This window comes from Hylaeus volcanicus, chromosome 6, assembly GCF_026283585.1.
Source record: "Hylaeus volcanicus isolate JK05 chromosome 6, UHH_iyHylVolc1.0_haploid, whole genome shotgun sequence".
NCBI lineage: Eukaryota > Metazoa > Arthropoda > Insecta > Hymenoptera > Colletidae > Hylaeus > Hylaeus volcanicus.
The window spans coordinates 19,093,453-19,110,870 of NC_071981.1; the positions used below are offsets into that span (position 1 = coordinate 19,093,453).

General features: G+C 39.8%; 2 protein-coding genes across 7 annotated transcripts in view; one reads left to right on the forward strand and one right to left on the reverse strand.

The window, feature by feature from the left end:
- Nucleotides 1–17,418, forward strand: part of LOC128878592 (ATP-dependent (S)-NAD(P)H-hydrate dehydratase) — a 63,925-nt gene that overhangs the window by 2,111 nt on the left and 44,396 nt on the right. Inside the window, exons 1-3 of one of the 2 annotated variants that reach the window (XR_008457443.1) lie at nucleotides 5,339–5,526; nucleotides 5,663–5,858; nucleotides 5,940–6,181. The gene's annotated coding sequence lies outside the window, so the exon portion shown is untranslated. Of the gene's footprint in view, nucleotides 5,527–5,662; nucleotides 5,859–5,939; nucleotides 6,182–17,418 lie in introns of those variants that run through there. The other variant, XR_008457442.1, reaches the window with a different exon arrangement.
- On the reverse strand, nucleotides 118–16,223 carry LOC128878586 (bumetanide-sensitive sodium-(potassium)-chloride cotransporter). Of its 5 annotated transcripts, none has more exons than XM_054126885.1 (20): nucleotides 12,953–13,166; nucleotides 12,027–12,242; nucleotides 8,104–8,239; nucleotides 6,897–6,957; nucleotides 5,919–6,174; nucleotides 5,078–5,331; nucleotides 4,687–4,801; nucleotides 4,222–4,550; nucleotides 3,903–4,134; nucleotides 3,696–3,817; nucleotides 3,319–3,518; nucleotides 3,088–3,235; nucleotides 2,704–2,945; nucleotides 2,402–2,610; nucleotides 2,190–2,301; nucleotides 1,964–2,067; nucleotides 1,656–1,770; nucleotides 1,387–1,532; nucleotides 1,190–1,301; nucleotides 118–1,060 (listed from the first exon to the last, which is right to left on the reverse strand). In XM_054126885.1, exons 3-20 carry the CDS (start codon nucleotides 8,202–8,204, stop codon nucleotides 925–927), a joined length of 2,994 nt encoding a protein of 997 aa, XP_053982860.1. In that variant the 5' UTR covers nucleotides 8,205–8,239; nucleotides 12,027–12,242; nucleotides 12,953–13,166; the 3' UTR covers nucleotides 118–924. The 5 variants fall into 5 exon arrangements, 4 of the variants coding, with proteins under 4 accessions (XP_053982860.1, XP_053982858.1, XP_053982861.1 ...); XM_054126883.1 differs by having other exon boundaries at nucleotides 12,017–12,242; XM_054126886.1 differs by lacking the exons at nucleotides 12,027–12,242; nucleotides 12,953–13,166 and adding an exon at nucleotides 16,093–16,223.

Genomic DNA, 17,418 nt, shown 5'->3' on the forward strand with positions numbered 1-17,418 from the left:
GTTTCTATTTCGATTTACCGGCGCGCTATTAATCTAGAACATGTTTTAATTATATTCAGGCGAAGAATCATACATTCAGGAACTGAACGATATAAAAATCTAATATTATTACTAATATATTATAATTAATATTAGATTTTTAATGTCGTTGAATGCATTACAAAATAAATTACATGTTTCACAATTATGTGTAGATTACATTCTACTTATTTTGCTTGAGTTATCATATGTACAAGTGGTGCATTTGTATTAAATGTTTCGTCTGGAAAGAGATTGCCCTTTACATAGTTATCAATAGACGATATTATGTTTGCGTTCACAGAATTAATTGGTTAATTGACATTATTTTATAAATATAAATCATGAATTGGAAATAGAGAATATTCATTTTTTGTTTTGCTGTCTGAATTCTCTACTACATGTTTAATCCTATTACAAAAATAATTACTAAGTTAATGGATTATATGTCGCTAAGTTGAGTACATGCTTAGAAAAAATGGTCGGTCATATTTTCAAACCGTTTCTAGTGTTCACACATAATATAAAAGTCGTTTATTATTAATCTAACTAAATAAGACAATTTCTCGTACTTAGGCAGAGCACATTTTTCATGGAGTTTGTATTATATACTTCTCTCGCACCTTAAACTTTTACAAGTATCGAAGTCCCTATATCGTTTGTCTTTCGCATTTACGCTAAAATAATATCGTCGTTAAGTACCACAGGGTTCGAAGTTGAGAAAAATACTATATAAAAACGAAAACAGATCGTAACACTTAAATAACTTTTGGCATGAATATACCGAATACTGTCTGTCCGCATCAGAAAGTGTCATTGCTGTCGCGTTGACTTTACCATGACGCTGCTCAATGCAAATCTTCTAGAGGCTAAAATTATATTATCGTTTAGAATAATGTCGGTGGACTACGAATAGAATGTCAACACCGATGTATGGTTTCCACGTATTAAAAGTGTCGGTGGCATATCCTTCGTTAACGCTTCCAACCATGCCATGTAAAGTGGAGCCGAAACTGCTCCTTTTCGTGGCATTGGTAATGACCTATAATGCGACAGTTCATTATTTATCTGAACAAAATATTCAGTCATTCGTGCTAATTATTTCAGACAGATATCGAACGAAGTAGAAAACACGGCAGTTGTTATTTACGTGCATGTTAAAACTACGTACATCACAACCAATGTAGACTGACTGGAGTTCTCCAATAATAACTCGCGAAGTCTCAATTGTCTATGGGTCTTATCTTTTAGAGATTGAAGTTCAAGCTCTGTCACGCAGCATTCTACGATAAAATCATAAACATTACGTTGGTTGCGCAAACGATTCTCGATTTCAATTTATTGTTTGGTTGTACTTCGTTAGTTTACCTGTGTCGGAATTATCGTTTTTTCGGAAATCGGATATAAGTTTGTCAAAGAAATCTTGCGTTTCCTGTTTTGGTTGTACGCTAATGTCATCCACCATTTTCAGGCTGGTATATTTTATCCTGAACTTTGTCATGATCTCCGACATTCTAGAATTCGTAAAAATTAACGAAATGTTTCGAGCGAACACAGCGATCGATTCGCTAAGTCTCTTCTCATTTTATTTATTTTATATTATCAAAAATAATTGAAATAAATCATTTAAAACTTACTCTTTCTCTTGCGCCACAATGTCCTGCTTATGGTTGGCCAGCGCAAAAATTCTCATTTTGCAATGCTCCCAATTCGAGCGCGTACTAATAATGTATGGCAAAAGGATCGTCAAACCTGCCGAATAAGAGTTTCTGCCACTTACAAATGAGCCTATATTCTTCGGTGTTTCGGTTGCAAACAATTGGGATGCCGTATTTAAACGTTTTAAAACAACATAATGTCTGTATCGTGTTATTATTTTACGCCCGATACAAAGTGTCGAATATCCCAATTGTTTGCAAGCACGTGTAAATATTTTATGAATTACCTCCATCGTCGTACAACCACCACACGTCAATTGTGCCAGTCTTATGTTTCCTCTGGAAAATTGCCAAGTGTTCAGGCACAGTTGCCATTGCTTGTCGTTTTTCTCTGAATATTTATAACAGACAATATTTTACGATTTCATTTACGGATACACAGTTAGTATAATTATTTAATCGTTCGATTCGGATACGTTCGAATAAGAGGAATGGAATGGACTTGAATCTTACATTAACTTTTCGATTGCATTTTTCCTCTTATGTTTGAGGTGTTCGCGAGCGCTTCCATGAGTTGGCGAGTCTCTAATTATTTGTGGTCCCTCGACAGGCGCAAACGGAGTTCCTAAAATACAAATTAAATCTTTGATCGTGTATACGAATCAATCGTATGTACGAATCAATCGTAAGGTGCCAGAAACATAATTAAGAATCCAAATTGTTACCCATCGTAGGGACACTCTGAACTCTTGGAATTTGGCTGGACATAGACAAGTTGCTATCGACGTGCATCAAAGTGCTTCCCGTCAAGTCGTAGCTACTCTGCGCCAGTGCACCGTGTTCCTCGTCGCCGTTTGCAGTTGCAACTCCAGAGCAATCCAAACCTTCCGCGATTCGAAGCATCGCCACGGCTAATTTTTGGTCGAACGCGTTGCTGCAATGAGCATAACATTTTTATATGTACAAGTAATCGCACTTTAAGCGAACGATTTTATTCTTTCACGAGCAACGACTTTTGTCGACTTACTGGAGGACGTTGAAGTATTCTTGAAGATCCTTGTAGTTGCACGTCGACCAGTGGGTTTTATAGCCCATCAGAACCACGTTCGGTGCCAATTTTCCAACACCCGAGGCTTGCATCAAAGCTGATGCACCTCGCTCGAAGCTTAAGTCTTCCACCACGTGGTAAAACGATTTTATGCGTTGCTGGTGCAACCACGCGTAGCCATTTCTCAGTCGTACAGATCGGAAACGATACGATAGATTGGTCTGAAAGATCGTTTAAACTGTTTCAACGGAGTCGCACAGATAGAGTGGTAAGATCGAACATTTCGAAGATGGAACCGAGTGATAATATTCTTTCGTTGAAAGAAGTTAAGCACAGACGAATTAGTTTAGTTACACTGCTTACCGGATATACCTCTCCGCAGATCAGCAGCGAATGGTTTTTCGTAATGAGATTTGCCAGATGTAACAATGCTGGTCTAGCGCTGGGTGGTCCAGTTAGCGCCAATATTTGAGGTGCGTAATTCTTCACGTGCGAGTCCATGGAATTCAATCTAGAAAATTCAATTATGTAGTTATGTTCAATTCAACATCGTATATTCGATCTGTTGTTTCTTAAAAGGAAAGTGTTTTTTACCTGTACACGGTGGATAGCGCGGTCTTGTACGTCTGAGCTTGCGTGCTGCTGCCCCAATTCACATCCGGTTTTCGATAAACGACAATCAAATACAACGCGAAAATGATGACGAACGTGACGAACGATGTCACCCAGTCGATCATGAACATTATAGCAACGCACGTGATAAAGCCAAACAGCGACAACCAGGTGTTGTAATACTATACAAGAATACAAAAGAAGCAAATTTCAAAGTTTGCACGGTCCTAGAAGTGAAAACGCCTCTTCGAAGACATTGCGAGGTTCGGTACGAAGTTTGGCAGATTTTGATATCCTATACTCTATGACGAGAAAACAATCGATGAAAGTAAACGAAGGAAGGTTGGTTTGTCGCTTACTTTGAAGGTAGGCCGCCATCCGAGTGGTCGAATCAACGCCGCGTGAAAGGTGCAGAAGTTAATTAAGGCGTACGACGCCAAGTAGAAGTTCGATATCAAAGGTGCAACTGCATTCAAGTTCGCTGAAACGAAAAACCATAACGATCGTTATCGATACCGAAGTATACAATACTAGAATGTCTTGAAAAATGTTTCGTCATCGCGTACCTATCAAAAGGAATAACACTGCAACGAAGAACGTCAGGACATAGCCGCGATACGGTTCACCGTGTTTCCCGTATCCTTTGCTGAAGTAGATTAGACCTGGATAAATTCGATCTTGTCCCAGCGCCTGTATCAGTCGTGGCACCGACAACAAGTTCGTTAGAGCTGTCGAAAGGGTCGCGGCGAAGCAGCCAGCGTAGATGAACGGACCCCAAACTGACATGAGTTGCATCACCTTGAAGTGAAACGAACACGATAACGAAAAAGTGATATTGTCACGTTAATTTTGTAATGCTTTCGTATCGGTTACGTAACGTCGTACCGAGTAACTGTTGTGCAGTCCTTGAGTACAATTCACTTCTGGAATACAACTTATGATGGTGCCGTTGATCACTTGGTCACTCGCGTCTCTCAGGGCAGCACCACCAGCGAAGATGACGAACGTGAGGTAGCTCAACATCGAAATCAGCAATGCGAGGAGGGTTCCAATCGGTATGCTGCTCGCTGGATCTTTCAAATCGCCGGATATGTTGGCGCCCGCTTGAATTCCGGTCACCGACGGAAAGAAGATGGCGAACACGGAAAAGAACGTTTGGTTGCTGCCCTCCGAGAAGCGATAGTCCGTTCCCATGTTGCTCATGAACACCTCAGCTAGGGATTTAACAAACAGTTCTACGTAGAAACAAACGTTAAAGCTGAGTCTCGGTAATCGAGGTACCATTTTGTGTCTAAAAAGAATAGATCTGAAATGTAATAGCTAAATTTAAAAGAATTAAGCACGACTTACAAGAGAATCCACGAAATCCACGTGCTTGCTGATATATGTCCGACGGGCCAATAATAGTACCGATCAGGAAATCAAAGATGGCTGCAACGATGATGGCTATGAGGAAATTTTGTGCCTGAAAGAAACGTATTTTACTAAGTGCTATATCGAAATGAAACATATACATACAGTCGGTCCCATAACTATTCGTACTCTCTACATCTATTGAAGAAATTTGTCTAATTTAAATGACAGGCTTAGTTTCTAAATCAAAGTTTCGATTATATATTTATTTGGAAACATGAAGCATTCATTTAAATTGGACAAATTTCTTCAATAAATATAGAGGGTACGAATACTTATGGGGCCGACTGTATGTATGTAATCGTTAAGTAAACGAAATTAATGGTACCTTAGATTCCCATTCCATTCCGATTGCGCAAATCATACTCATAGCGATCAGCGCGAATATGCCCACGATTCGAACATCGTTCACCCCGTTGTCAATAATTTTCAAGTTATGTTCTTTTAGCAGGTCGTTCAGAGAGTCGCAGAAACCGATGGTGTTCATCGAAGCTGAGACTGCGTTGGCAAATGCAAATACGATACCAACGGAGGCTCCGAATTCTGCACCCAGAGTTCGCGATATGATGAAGTATATACCACCTATAAAAATTTATGCAATTTATACATCATTGGACTTGACGATCCATACACGTCGCTACAATTTGAATCAATGAATGGAAATTTATGTTAAAATCATCCGAAGTATAACGTAACGAACACTGAGCAAAAAATGGAGTTTCAGCATCGTTGGCGTTGAATTTAATTTTGTTGCCATTCATTTACATTCAAGTAATAGTACGTTTAATTGTTTGCACTCCTACGTCGAGCGCGACTCGACATTCTTTCATGACCGAATCAATAGGAATGGAAATTGTTTCAAGAATTTATTTCTTCCTTTATTTATTTAATTTGCCTTATTTTTTACTTAAAGTAAATTTCAAACGAAACACTTAAAAGCATTGGGAGCTACCGGTAACGAAATTGAAATAGAATTCGGAGTGCAAAGGGATAATTGTTTCATTTTCGTGGCAAATGTATCCAAGATTGAGACCACTGCTGTGCATATGGAACTTTTACAACGGATAAAGTAAAACAATTCTCAACATGCAATGCGCAGTAACAACAAGGTACATAATGCCACACCTTCCAAGAAAAATGAACGAGAAAATGGGAGTCCCGTAACACACCTCCCTTTACTTCCCCATTAGTACTAATTGCGCTGAGGCTAAGCGTCGTGATGACGCAGACTGACGCTGATATTCCGATAATGATGACGCTCTGCAATATGCCGGCCTGAGCTACCACCCACGACAGTCGTAGGAAGAGCATTACACCCCATATATTGAGGAGGCATGGTATAAGGACACCCTGAATCCATCCTAGCTTTATTCCTGTGTGATTCTGCTGGGATGTTCCAACCTGGCCAGCTTCTATATTGGGGTCCTGGAACGTGAGCGTTGTCTATATTTATTTTTTATTTTAAAACAGTATTTCATCGCGATACAACGCGCGTTAATCAATTCTGAGGACGGCGTAAACGTCTCGAATACTTTTATCGACTTTTTTGAACAACTTAATTTCGCGTAACTAGAATCTTGGTTTAACAATTTTACGAGCGCACTCGTTCGCGCTTTATTAAACTATTATCCTGTCCTTCGCAAAGTTTATGAGGAGGATATATAAATTGACACTTTTTTCTAATATCCTCTAGTATATATAGCTGCGCAAACTTTATATATCGAGGGGACTAGAAAGTAATGTCGTTTCTTTTACATTAAATTCAAAGAAATTTTGTAACAAGTTTCTATTTTTAATCAATTATGTAGTCATTCTCGTTTATAACAACCTTTTGCTATCTTGCGTGCAAATTTTCAATAACCGATCGATAAAAATCAATTGCTATACAACGAGCTGATAAATGATAAAAGTTCGTCAGCGTACAAAAACGATGATATTAAAAACATATTACGCGAATAAATTCATAATTCACGCGAGATTCGGTCTTCTACGAACCACTTAACCGATGACAAATTCTTCAGGCATGAACGCGAGCCCTGGCAATTACGATAAGTAATTGTTTGGGAAAAGTATCGACTTTTCAGTGCGTTCAAGGGTATTGCGATGAGGGTGGTACGACGAATGTCCATAGGATGTGGCAATCTTACCTTTATAAGATTTCCTTCGTGCAGGGTGCTCAACGATGGCCTCTTAGCTCGCCGACTCAATCTACAAACAAAGACGTTCTTGTCACTCGCTGCGATGGTATTAGCGAGGGAATGAAGTTAATTAAATTAGGATAAACTGATGAATGGGCTGGAAAAGGTCGTTAATGGTAAAAGCATAATTTTCTCATGAGAGCGGCGAAGTTCCTTGAAATATTGCGTTAGCCAACGGTTTCTCGTGTAGCTTTAACATTGCAATGTTTAATTATCAAATCGTGTAATGTGATCAATTGTTTGAGATCGTTACTTTCGTCGCAACTGTTCGGGCTGTAAAATTACTTACCGAGTTTTCAAAGTCCTCCGTAATATAAAATTAAGCTACGAAGACCCGATTCGTCGATTTATTGTACAGTTTTTGTAATGTACTTTTTTATTGCTCGGTTTGCTCACATCTGTGGCTAAGCCTTCGTTTGGATTCGAGCATTCAGAGAAGCGTTTGTCTCCGAAAGAACGTAATCGAAAGGCATTACAAGAATTGAAATCCAATGAGTTAAAACGCTATACTTGATCTGTGTTTGCGAAGTTCGAGTATCCCAAACGAGTTAATCGATGGTCGTATTCTGTCTACGAACCTTCGAAGACGTTAAGGACGAATGTTACGCGAGAAAATCGATGAGAGAAGAATTGGACGCAGTTGTCATAGTGGCAGCAAATTCTACCACCAGAGATGAGCAAAATTCTTATATTAGATTAATGTTTCGCTGTTTATCCATTATTGGATAAATAAAACTTGAGGTTTCAAACGTAGAACAAAATATTGCATAACAAAGAAATGAAAATTGAATTGACGATAAACGACTTAAATAAATTACTATACGTTAGTTTCATTCGTTATCTATTTTCCGAATTAAAATTATCAGTATATCGATTTCGATTTATACGCGTTTACTGACGATCGGATCAGGACTTTGAGAATACGTGACCAACACGTGTAGTGTGTCATGTCTCGCGTTGTATACATAGAGTTCGAAAAACTCCGCACGACATGTGTGGAGAAGCCTGAGCTGTATGTTTAGCTGAGGATGACAGCAAGAGCGAAACACTGCGAGTTCAACTGGCTCTCGAGATATTTTTAATTATTACATTTATAGGAGCTTTTGAATTTCGTTTTTGGAATATGTATCAAACAATTCGTGGTAACTCTGCTTACCTGTAATGATCCAATCGCGGGACAACGTCCCACAACCCACTGACGTTTAGTGTCATCGGTGATCTCTTATTGTTTTGGTTCCCAATTACCTCATCATCCATAGCTTTAACTAGACGTCAACGGCGTCTTGTCGAATCTGAAAAGACAAGCATGTTACTTACATTTCAAGTATTCGAAATGATCGTCGAGGTCGTTTAATTAACACCGTATCAGGTGTTCTTGGCACTGTGAAGTTTACAGAAACGCGTTTGGTACAATGTACTAATTCTTGTTTAATGAAACTCGTTTAGAACTGGCTCGCGCTGTGTTCTTCAGAAATGCAAACAGCTAGAAGGGATTAAACATTGTTGAAATTTTCTAGAGCGAGCCTGGTATCTGCAATTATTTTAAAGTATAATTTGTTGAATATTCGTTGATATCGTTGGGAAAACATCTTGACAAATTGTTTGCTTCCGAGAAAATCAATTTGTCACCGTACCAAAGACTTCTCGCGATACTTTGCCAAATTTTCTGAATCACACTTGTATGTGTTACAGTCATATTTGTAAAGCGGCCGTTCAAATTAATTGCAAAATATTTCGTATGCGATGATCATCCGTTTCTGCGAATATTAATTCGCCACTTGCTTATACGCTGTTCAAATTATTCCCAGGACAGTTTGTTAAATATTAATTTCCGTAGTAATCGTATTTCCGTCATATTCGTGTGATACATTCTACTTTAATTGCTGGTATTCGTCACAGCATGCCAACAGGTGTTCCGTTGGGTTCGAAATGAATTGTGCATACAAATGCGAGGAATTGTTTTTTCTTTAATTACTCTGTGCGTTTATAAACGAACGCGAAGACCTCTAAAAGAGGTAAACGACCCTTCTCCTCCAATTTCAAAAATATAGTAGCATGCACGAAATGTGCGCGTTGATTGTGTAGTGTCCGCGCCTCCCATACCCAACAATAAGGAGTCAAATAAGAACACGAAACGTAGGCTACGGGATTGGTCGCGTAGGTAAAGCGATCGACTGTGGATCCTTATTTTTCGTATAGACTTCTACATATTGGGGCTCGTCCGGGGTGGGGGGTTACAGCGGCAACTACACCGAAGAGGACCGGCCAGTGACGATGAGTGACGATGAACAACAATGACAAACGAACGACGGTGTCGTGTTGACGGTGGAGCGGGCAACAATGAGGCGTCGAGAGAGAACAACGTTCCAGAAAGAGAGAGGGGAGTACACTCGCGAAAGAGGGTGCGGCGCGCACTGCTGTAGAGACGCAAAACCCGAGAGAGAAAGAGAGAGGGGAGTACACTCGCGAAAGAGGGCGCGGCGCGCACTGTTGTTGAGACGCGAAACCCGAGAAAACGGACATTCGAGGGCGAATGAATGTCAATTCAGGATAGCCGAGTGTAGTATCCGCGCCTCCCATACCCAACAATAAGGAGTCAAATAAGAACACGAAACGTAGGGTACGGGATTGGTCGCGTAGGTAAAGCGGTCGACTGTGGATCCGAGGATCTCGTGGGTTCGAATCCCCGTGCCCCTTATTTTTCGTTTAGACTCCTACAATTGCTTCCATTATTACTTCCAGAAAATGGCTATCTATCCTTTTAATAAATACATACGTAAACAAATAAATGTCTCGAAGATTTCGCTCGTCTTTGTTCTAATACACAAAGGAATGGAGAAAAATACGAGACGCATTGCGCGCGGATCACGATTGTTTATAGTTTCGCGTTCTTAACCTTCGCGTATTTTTGAAGATCGGGGGGAAGTTAGGGGGGAAAAAGTCAGTACGCGTGCGCGGGAGAGCCGATGGAAAAATAGATTTTCGAAGAAAGGCAAATTTGTTGCCACAATGCTTGAACGGAACAGCCTGGCGCCGCGTACCTTCTCGGTACCACCAAAGATCAGCCTTGCCAGAGCTTTTACCTTGCCATTAGCTCTTCCGACGCCAAATTCCATCGTTCTGGCCTTCTCTTCATTGTTCGAAACTTTGTCCGCGGACAGGAATTTTGTCGATCGCTGACAGCACGCGCGTACTCGAGGATCTATTGTGAATCGCGTGATTGCTATTGCACAGGTAAAGGATTGATACATATCGATCAAATTTGTACTTACTTCCTTTCCGAAGAACCTTGCCCCACTAAAATCAGTTTACCCATAATCTACTTAAATGACGAATTTTTTATCGCTTCGCTAGCACGCGACCTATTTTATCGAAATCCATTTTGTAACTTTCATTTCTATCGATCCAGATATCATAATCCTCGACGAGCTGTTTCTTAATTCTTCTGCTCTACTTTTGCTTGTTTACATGAACGGAGATACGGGAATCGAGTACTTTTAAGATTGTAAAGGTAAAGAATGGTTCTGTAATTCTTTTCGCGTTTCAGGAAATTCAATGATTTCCACAAACGTAAAAAGATGTTTCATCTCGTATATTCGTGGCACAAAAGTCAAAGAACCGCAAACGACGCGACACCTGTTCTGCGTGACGAATTCTTGTTCTTAAGTAAATAAAACACCCCGACGCAGAGCGAATTTATAATTTGTTAAGGTAATTGGCAGCCGATGATTTGTTATCGTGATTGTCGATACACGGCTGAGATAATTGCGACCGACGTTGCGCAAAACCCATCTGTCTGGTGTTTTCTGTCGTAAACAGTAACCATTGACAAAAAAAAATATTGGTGACGCTAAAAGAGTTGCAGTTCATTTACAGAAACTTGTCGAAGAATAAAAGAATTTTTTCGCGATTTCACGAAATGAATGTCATAGGAATGGAATTCGGGGGCTTTTGACAAAAAAGTTCTGAGTTTCACTCGGATAAGAATGGCCACGCTATTTCTTCTTTGATTTCTTTTTTTTTTCTTATGTCACACGTTTACGAATAAAAATGTTAGCTAATAATAAACGCGTTCAGTTTGTGTATTCGTCGGAGATTATGTCCTGTTTAAGTGCGCGCGTCTGCAACCGAACTTCAAAGTTATGTTTTGGTAAACGAAGCGCAATACCGTGAAATCTAATTCTACTATCACGATTCATTTATCCAGGAAGAATGTTTCTATTTTCGGTTGTATCAAATGGTTGCATAATATGACACGCGTACGAAGAGTAAATATTATTAAAAGTATACTCTATTTAGTTTAGTCTTGTGCGAATGCAAAAGCTAATAACGGAAAGTGGTAAATATTTCTAGTAACATGAAAGATTGGTGAAAGACATTTCCTTTCGATCGTCACTGTAAAATAATGCTAAACGGTATAGAACTTCTGGTCACGAAATTTCCGTGCGAAATATATTTTACTGACGAAGAGTTTACGTATCGAAGACACGATTGGAAAACATGAGTACACGTAAGTGATATCTAGAACGAATTTGACAGATAACTGTACGAGATTAGTGGAAATTAGAGTAAGAGTTTAAATTAGCATCGCAAACTTATGTACGTTTACGCTGAGCTGTATCAAAACGGAACATCGTTGTAAACAGAAGTCAATCGAATCGATTGATATGCGATAGCTTCGACGCTACTTGAATTATATTTATTATACTTAACGTAAACGATAAGGTGAAAATGTTGGAAATAACTTACGCTACGTTTGCATTCATAGTGCAATAATACCACGTACACAGCGACATCGTGACGTAACGAGTACTTCCCAAAAATAAAGCGTCGTCTTAAAAAGAAATATTTACGAAAAAAATAAACGCGAACGGGAATAGTGTTCTCTTCACTTAGACTGAGAATCACAAGCTGGCTATATAGCGTCTGCCTAAGATCGAAACAGCAACGGGCAGCTCGCAAGCGTTGATCAGAATTTTATCCGTAATAACAACAAAACTACTTCTTCCTTCGTCATTATTTTCGAAATATATAAACTTCAATAACGATACTATCTTTATGAAACTTACGTGAAATTACCATTCGACATGCAGTAACACCATGCAGACAGTGACATCGTGACAAGTACTTAACGAAAACGAAGCGTCCTCTCAAAATGAAAATTTAACGAAAAGAATATACACGAACAGAAACAGTTTCCTTCTCTCGCTATCACTTCGTGTCGTAAAGTGGTCATGCAACAACGTCCGTCGAAGAACGGAACAGCAAGTTCACATGCAGGAGTCGGTACTTATCCTAAAAAAGAACAAAAGTAGTTTTCCCTTCGTCCTCTGCTCCAGGCACGAGTGTTTAAACCGTCGAACGAAAGCGCGCTAACTCTTTCGATCAATCGACGACCGTAGAATTTGCAAATTAAAGATGAGCAAAAATGTAGCTTACATGGTCTGCCTTTAGGGCGCGAATACATCTTTCGATCTCTGGTTTAAGTCTCTTTGGGTATACAAAATTGCAATTTAGAATAATTATGGATACGACTAATGTATACCGAAAGAGACCTAAACCAGACATTGAAAGGTACGCGTTATTCTAAATAATAAAGCTTGAAACGAGAATCAGCGTTCTCGATTCGACTTCTCGACTCACCAGCGTTCAAATTTTCATTTTTATTCAAAGAGTAACGGTTACGTTTAAATGATTGCTCGTCTTTCCTTTGCGATTCGAGACGTTTATCTGGATGAGAATTTTGAGCAAACTTGAAAAAAGTGACGAATAGAAAACACTGTAGTTTCTATTCGTCCAACGTAATTTCAATTGAACAAAAGTTTCTTTATCTATTTCTTCATTTCGAATCTATGCTCTGAGAATTTTGGCCAATTTTTGGCGCAAAAACACCGGAGGGGCTCGACAAATTCGAGGAGGAGACGAGGAGGAAAAATAAACTGTTCTTCGTAGGAATTTTCGTGGCATAAGCGCGGGCAAACACGCTTGAAAACGAAGTCACTCACGGGTTGCCGACTAGTTGGGAAGTCGACGTTAACCTGGGAACGCGATCCACCCGTGATTCACGGAACGCGCGCGATCCACGGAGTTCGCTAGAACGATCACTGGAGATCCAACGCGAGCCACTGAACACCGCTGCAACACTCGAATCCTTCGGGCCGGCCGACATTAAGGAAGGAAGCATGCGTCGAGCTTCCCTTTCTCCGTAAAACTCTTCCAAACACACGCCTGCACACCCACTTAAATACACACGCGGGTGGCGCGTGCGCCAACACACGCACATACATCACACATCCCACGATTCACACACGCGTATATAGTCGATCGAGTAAACCGTGCTAAAGAATAACGCTATAGGATGATAGGCTTGGTTTATTGGCGCGAGTCAAAGACCCGTGGCCACTAAATCGATCTATCAATTACTGGATGGCGCATCAGAGTCCCGTTGATTTCGCGGGGGGCGATATATGCGTCTTGGGTTGACACGCGAGGGACAAGCAAGATGAAAGCATCGATGGGGCTCGATATGGATCGAATCGCTTCGGATGGATCGCAGGGAGAAATCGAGGTTGAAAATAGGAAGGGATGAAAGCGATATGTTGAATACTTCTTGAATGCAAAGAGTTTCTCAGTAGGAGCTTTAGAATTTCGAATGTTTTTTTCTTGAGAACGAGTAGCCACTATCGTACTCCTTCGCCACCCAACGATTCTGATACTAAACTTGTGATAGGAAGAACGTGCTCTCGATTGCAGACTGATCCGGAACGACTGATCCTAAATAGTTTGTTTACAATATTCGACTAACGCTGATCTTTTTTAATGGGAGTCAATCTTATGCCACTATTTCGAGCAACCAGCTACTGAAAGTTGCTACAATGTATGTTGCATTGGTACGATTAAAGTAAACAAACGATTCCCGAACATTTGATCTTGCAGAGCTACTAGTCAATCTGCTCCTCGGATCTACTCGATTTTTATTTTTGGGACCACTTAAAGACATTTGTTTATCGAACACCCATCGCCAGCGTTGAAACGCTTTTGTATAGTATACGAGAAAGCTGCCAGCGAATCCGACATAATACCAAGAATATTTAAAAGATTGAGAAACTCTGTGACACAATGTCTGCAGGTTCGCATTTCAGTGCATTTTTAGCAAACATACAAATCTCTCTAGAATTGCTCGAGGCCAGTTGTTTTAAACGTCTTGTTGGTTAAGTTATCGTTCATCCCTCTGAGATATACACAGCGTATCGTAACATACGGAAGCTAATTCAGTAGTCGATCGATGACTCAAAAACCATAAAAAAGAATTCATATAAACATTTGTCTCATTCTTTGTTCTTGAAATATGTGATTTCTATTCATCGAAATTTGAAGTTGTCATACCCTATCGTTAAGATTTACTACGAATGCTCATTGAATGAGACTAAATTCTGAGAAAATCTCAACTTTCTATGAAATCGATAGAATCCAATCGAGAAGCTCGCTTGTATATGTATTAGTTTCCGTATGAGTTTCTTAGAAGTGTAAGAAGCTGTTACTTGGTATTTGAATATCACGGCTCGAAAAATGACGCCATCGTAACCAGGACATTAGTGTCATATACATATATGCGTCACGCGGCACCGAACGTGTTAAACAATTAGCAAAATTATTTCTGCGTGTTTTACGTACATGTAAAAATTCATAGATGTCGCAGCGCATAATGTTTCTTTCCACGTGTAAGTGCAGTGTATTACATATTCGACCGATCCGGAAACGATATATTAACACCATGTCGACGCGAAACCCTCTGTTTAGTACGTTCGTTTTAAAACAGCATAAATAGCGGAAAATATACTAACGCTTGAATATTTTAGATTATATTCCGGACACTTCGAACTGTTTTCTTTTCTATACTTTAATCTTTGTCAATGTTCATGGAAGTTTTCTTATAAAACTGAACTGATACGAAACACGATTAAGAATCAAAAACCGTATTCATTTAATCTCCAGGGTTAACTGTTTAGTTACGTTTAAAAGTATTTTGGTGACGGATGGGAAACGGCCGAAGCGAAGAAAGAGGCACTTTACGAGAACGATCGGAACGTGCTCCAGTTCTGCGACGAGGGTGCAACGTTTTCACGCTTCCTCGCGAGTTACAAGGATTTTCGTTTCTATGAAACGATTTAGGTGTCCCAATTTTTCAGTGATTTCTATTTGTGCTCCTTGAACAAAAACTTCCCGTGCGAAACACTTCCCGTCGATACACTATCTAACCGAAACTGAACACATGTATTAGAAAATAAATTTAGAATGGGCTCGTTAATTATAGACGATACATTCGCGGGTAGTCAAAGGTGCTAGTGTGTCGTGAAACGTCGTGAATATATCACCTGAAAATTTACACAAGTGCAGAATACACGGAGGCCCATGAGCGAAATCACGTAAATTGATCGAAAAGGACATCGGTATCGGCGAAACCACGTGTCAGAGAGCTGTGCGTAGCGATGCACACGTCACACGTACATCAACAGCGTCACATGTGCTCCCACATGTTCATTCAGGAAACCACGCAGCTCACCACATGTATCAGCGTCTTATGCAGACTCTAGTAGGAAACTTCGTAGCAATCGATGATCGCGTGTCAACATTGCAACGCATTTGCGTACACAACACCATGTGGACATTAAATTTTTTTGATCGGTTCAACGAGGAATTTGCTAACAGAGGAGGATGAGACCTTTCCATCAGCTGTAACAATCACACAACGAGAGTTTTATATGGATGATGAACAGGCGCTGCATGCTAGAACGTCGGACTTGTTCAAAGTTAAGCTGTTTTAATCTCGACAACTATGAAGTAAATTATCCTGGTTATTCGTTCTGCAGGAGGAGGGCAAAGGTAGAGGTAGAATTCTGCTATCAGAGACAAATATCGTAATTCTCACCTGTTTAAATACGATAATTGTGCACGTAGAACTCTCGGAAAGAAGCCATAATGAGAATTTATTAAGAACAGAAGTCGTAGAAAGGTTCTCGCAGCACATTCAAATAGAAAATGTTACCAATATTGGGGGGTTACTGGAGAGCTTAACCAAGCGCTTTACCAAGTGCCTAACTATTCAAATCGTGACATTCCAATTTAAGATTAACGAACTACATACCTGCGATTTGATGTCGACGTTGTGGAGATACGTTATCGAACCGTAGTACAACGCAAATTTCATCAGGGAGAAAAGTAGCTCAGTCGTTGATTATCTTCCCAAGAGTACGTCGTGTTTTTATTTTAGCATTACCGATGAAAGAGATTCCCGAACTGTTCGAATCACGCGACACAACTGCCTCGTGAATTAATGACGTTAAACTTCCTTCATCTTATCAGTGAGTATTATATGGTGGATAAGCGTACGGTACTATTTCCTTTACCTCGAAAATTCAATAAAATTTACGATCTTCTTTTGCAATAATTCGTGACTCGAAAGGCTGTAAGCTTGTCCCTTGAGTAATTGCAACCCGTTTGAATCAGGTCGATCTTATTTTATTTGAGCAACAAAACAAACAAATTGCATAGTATTTAATCGTGGAAAGTTTTCGGGACGAGAGAAGTAGAGGATGATCGATTCGAGGAACTAAGGAAATGTACGAAGAGACAATCTCGATAAGGTACAAGGGCAGATTATCGGAAACGAACTGAACATAGACGGAAGTCAGGCAAGAAAGTCCAACGAGCCTGCTGTTATTCGCTTTATTTATATCAGACTTGGAAACAGAACTATGGGAAGGTCAGCCAGGTGAAGTAGTAATTGGGGAAGAGAAGATACGGTTTCTGGCATACATTGATTATTCGATAACTTCGGACAAATTAAATTGTATATTTGTAAGCCTACCTTATTACTAATCCGTAGCGAATGTCCAGCTAAAGTTAACGCACTGTGGATCGATTAGGATGATGAACTTTCTTCTGCAATCGGTGATGCAGATATTGCGGTGTAGTGCACGGCGATTGTGCGATTAAATAGTCTACAATATAGAAACAATCTAAATTAAGTACTCGACATAGAAGGAAATCGATAACAATACACTGATTGGGTATCGACTTATGTTAGATACGAACTAGTAAAGTTCTAGACTTTGATTGTCTAATAGAAAGGTGGGGAATCTTTTGTGATTGGAACGACGCATGTCACTTCTGCTTCTAGAACTATTCCAATATTTTACATCTATTTAAAAACTATTATTCTAATATTAGCATTGGTCAACCACCGTTCAAAAATTGCAACTGCAGTTTGCAAATGTCCTGTTGCATCTGTGAAAAAAATTATGGTCGTTGGAAGACGGTTATTATTAAACGATGCATCATTTTCCTTTACCAGTTCTTTCTGTCTTCGCTTGGAAAACAGCTGTAGCTCGTCCTACTTCGTAAAATTACTCCGCATACCAATTACTTGCAACTAACATCGGCGAAGACACGTAAGGATGTCGTCGAATAT

Bases quoted from the DNA above. Each gene is read 5' to 3' on its own strand.
- LOC128878586 (XM_054126886.1), bottom strand. From the start codon at position 8,204: ATGGATGATGAGGTAATTGGGAACCAAAACAATAAGAGATCACCGATG. The intron at 5,332-5,918 runs GTGTGTTACGGG...AAATTTTTATAG, and splicing joins TAATGGGGAAGTAAAGGGAG to GTGGTATATACTTCATCATA. The intron at 1,302-1,386 runs GTAAACTAACGA...ATTTTATCGTAG, and splicing joins AAACGATAATTCCGACACAG to AATGCTGCGTGACAGAGCTT.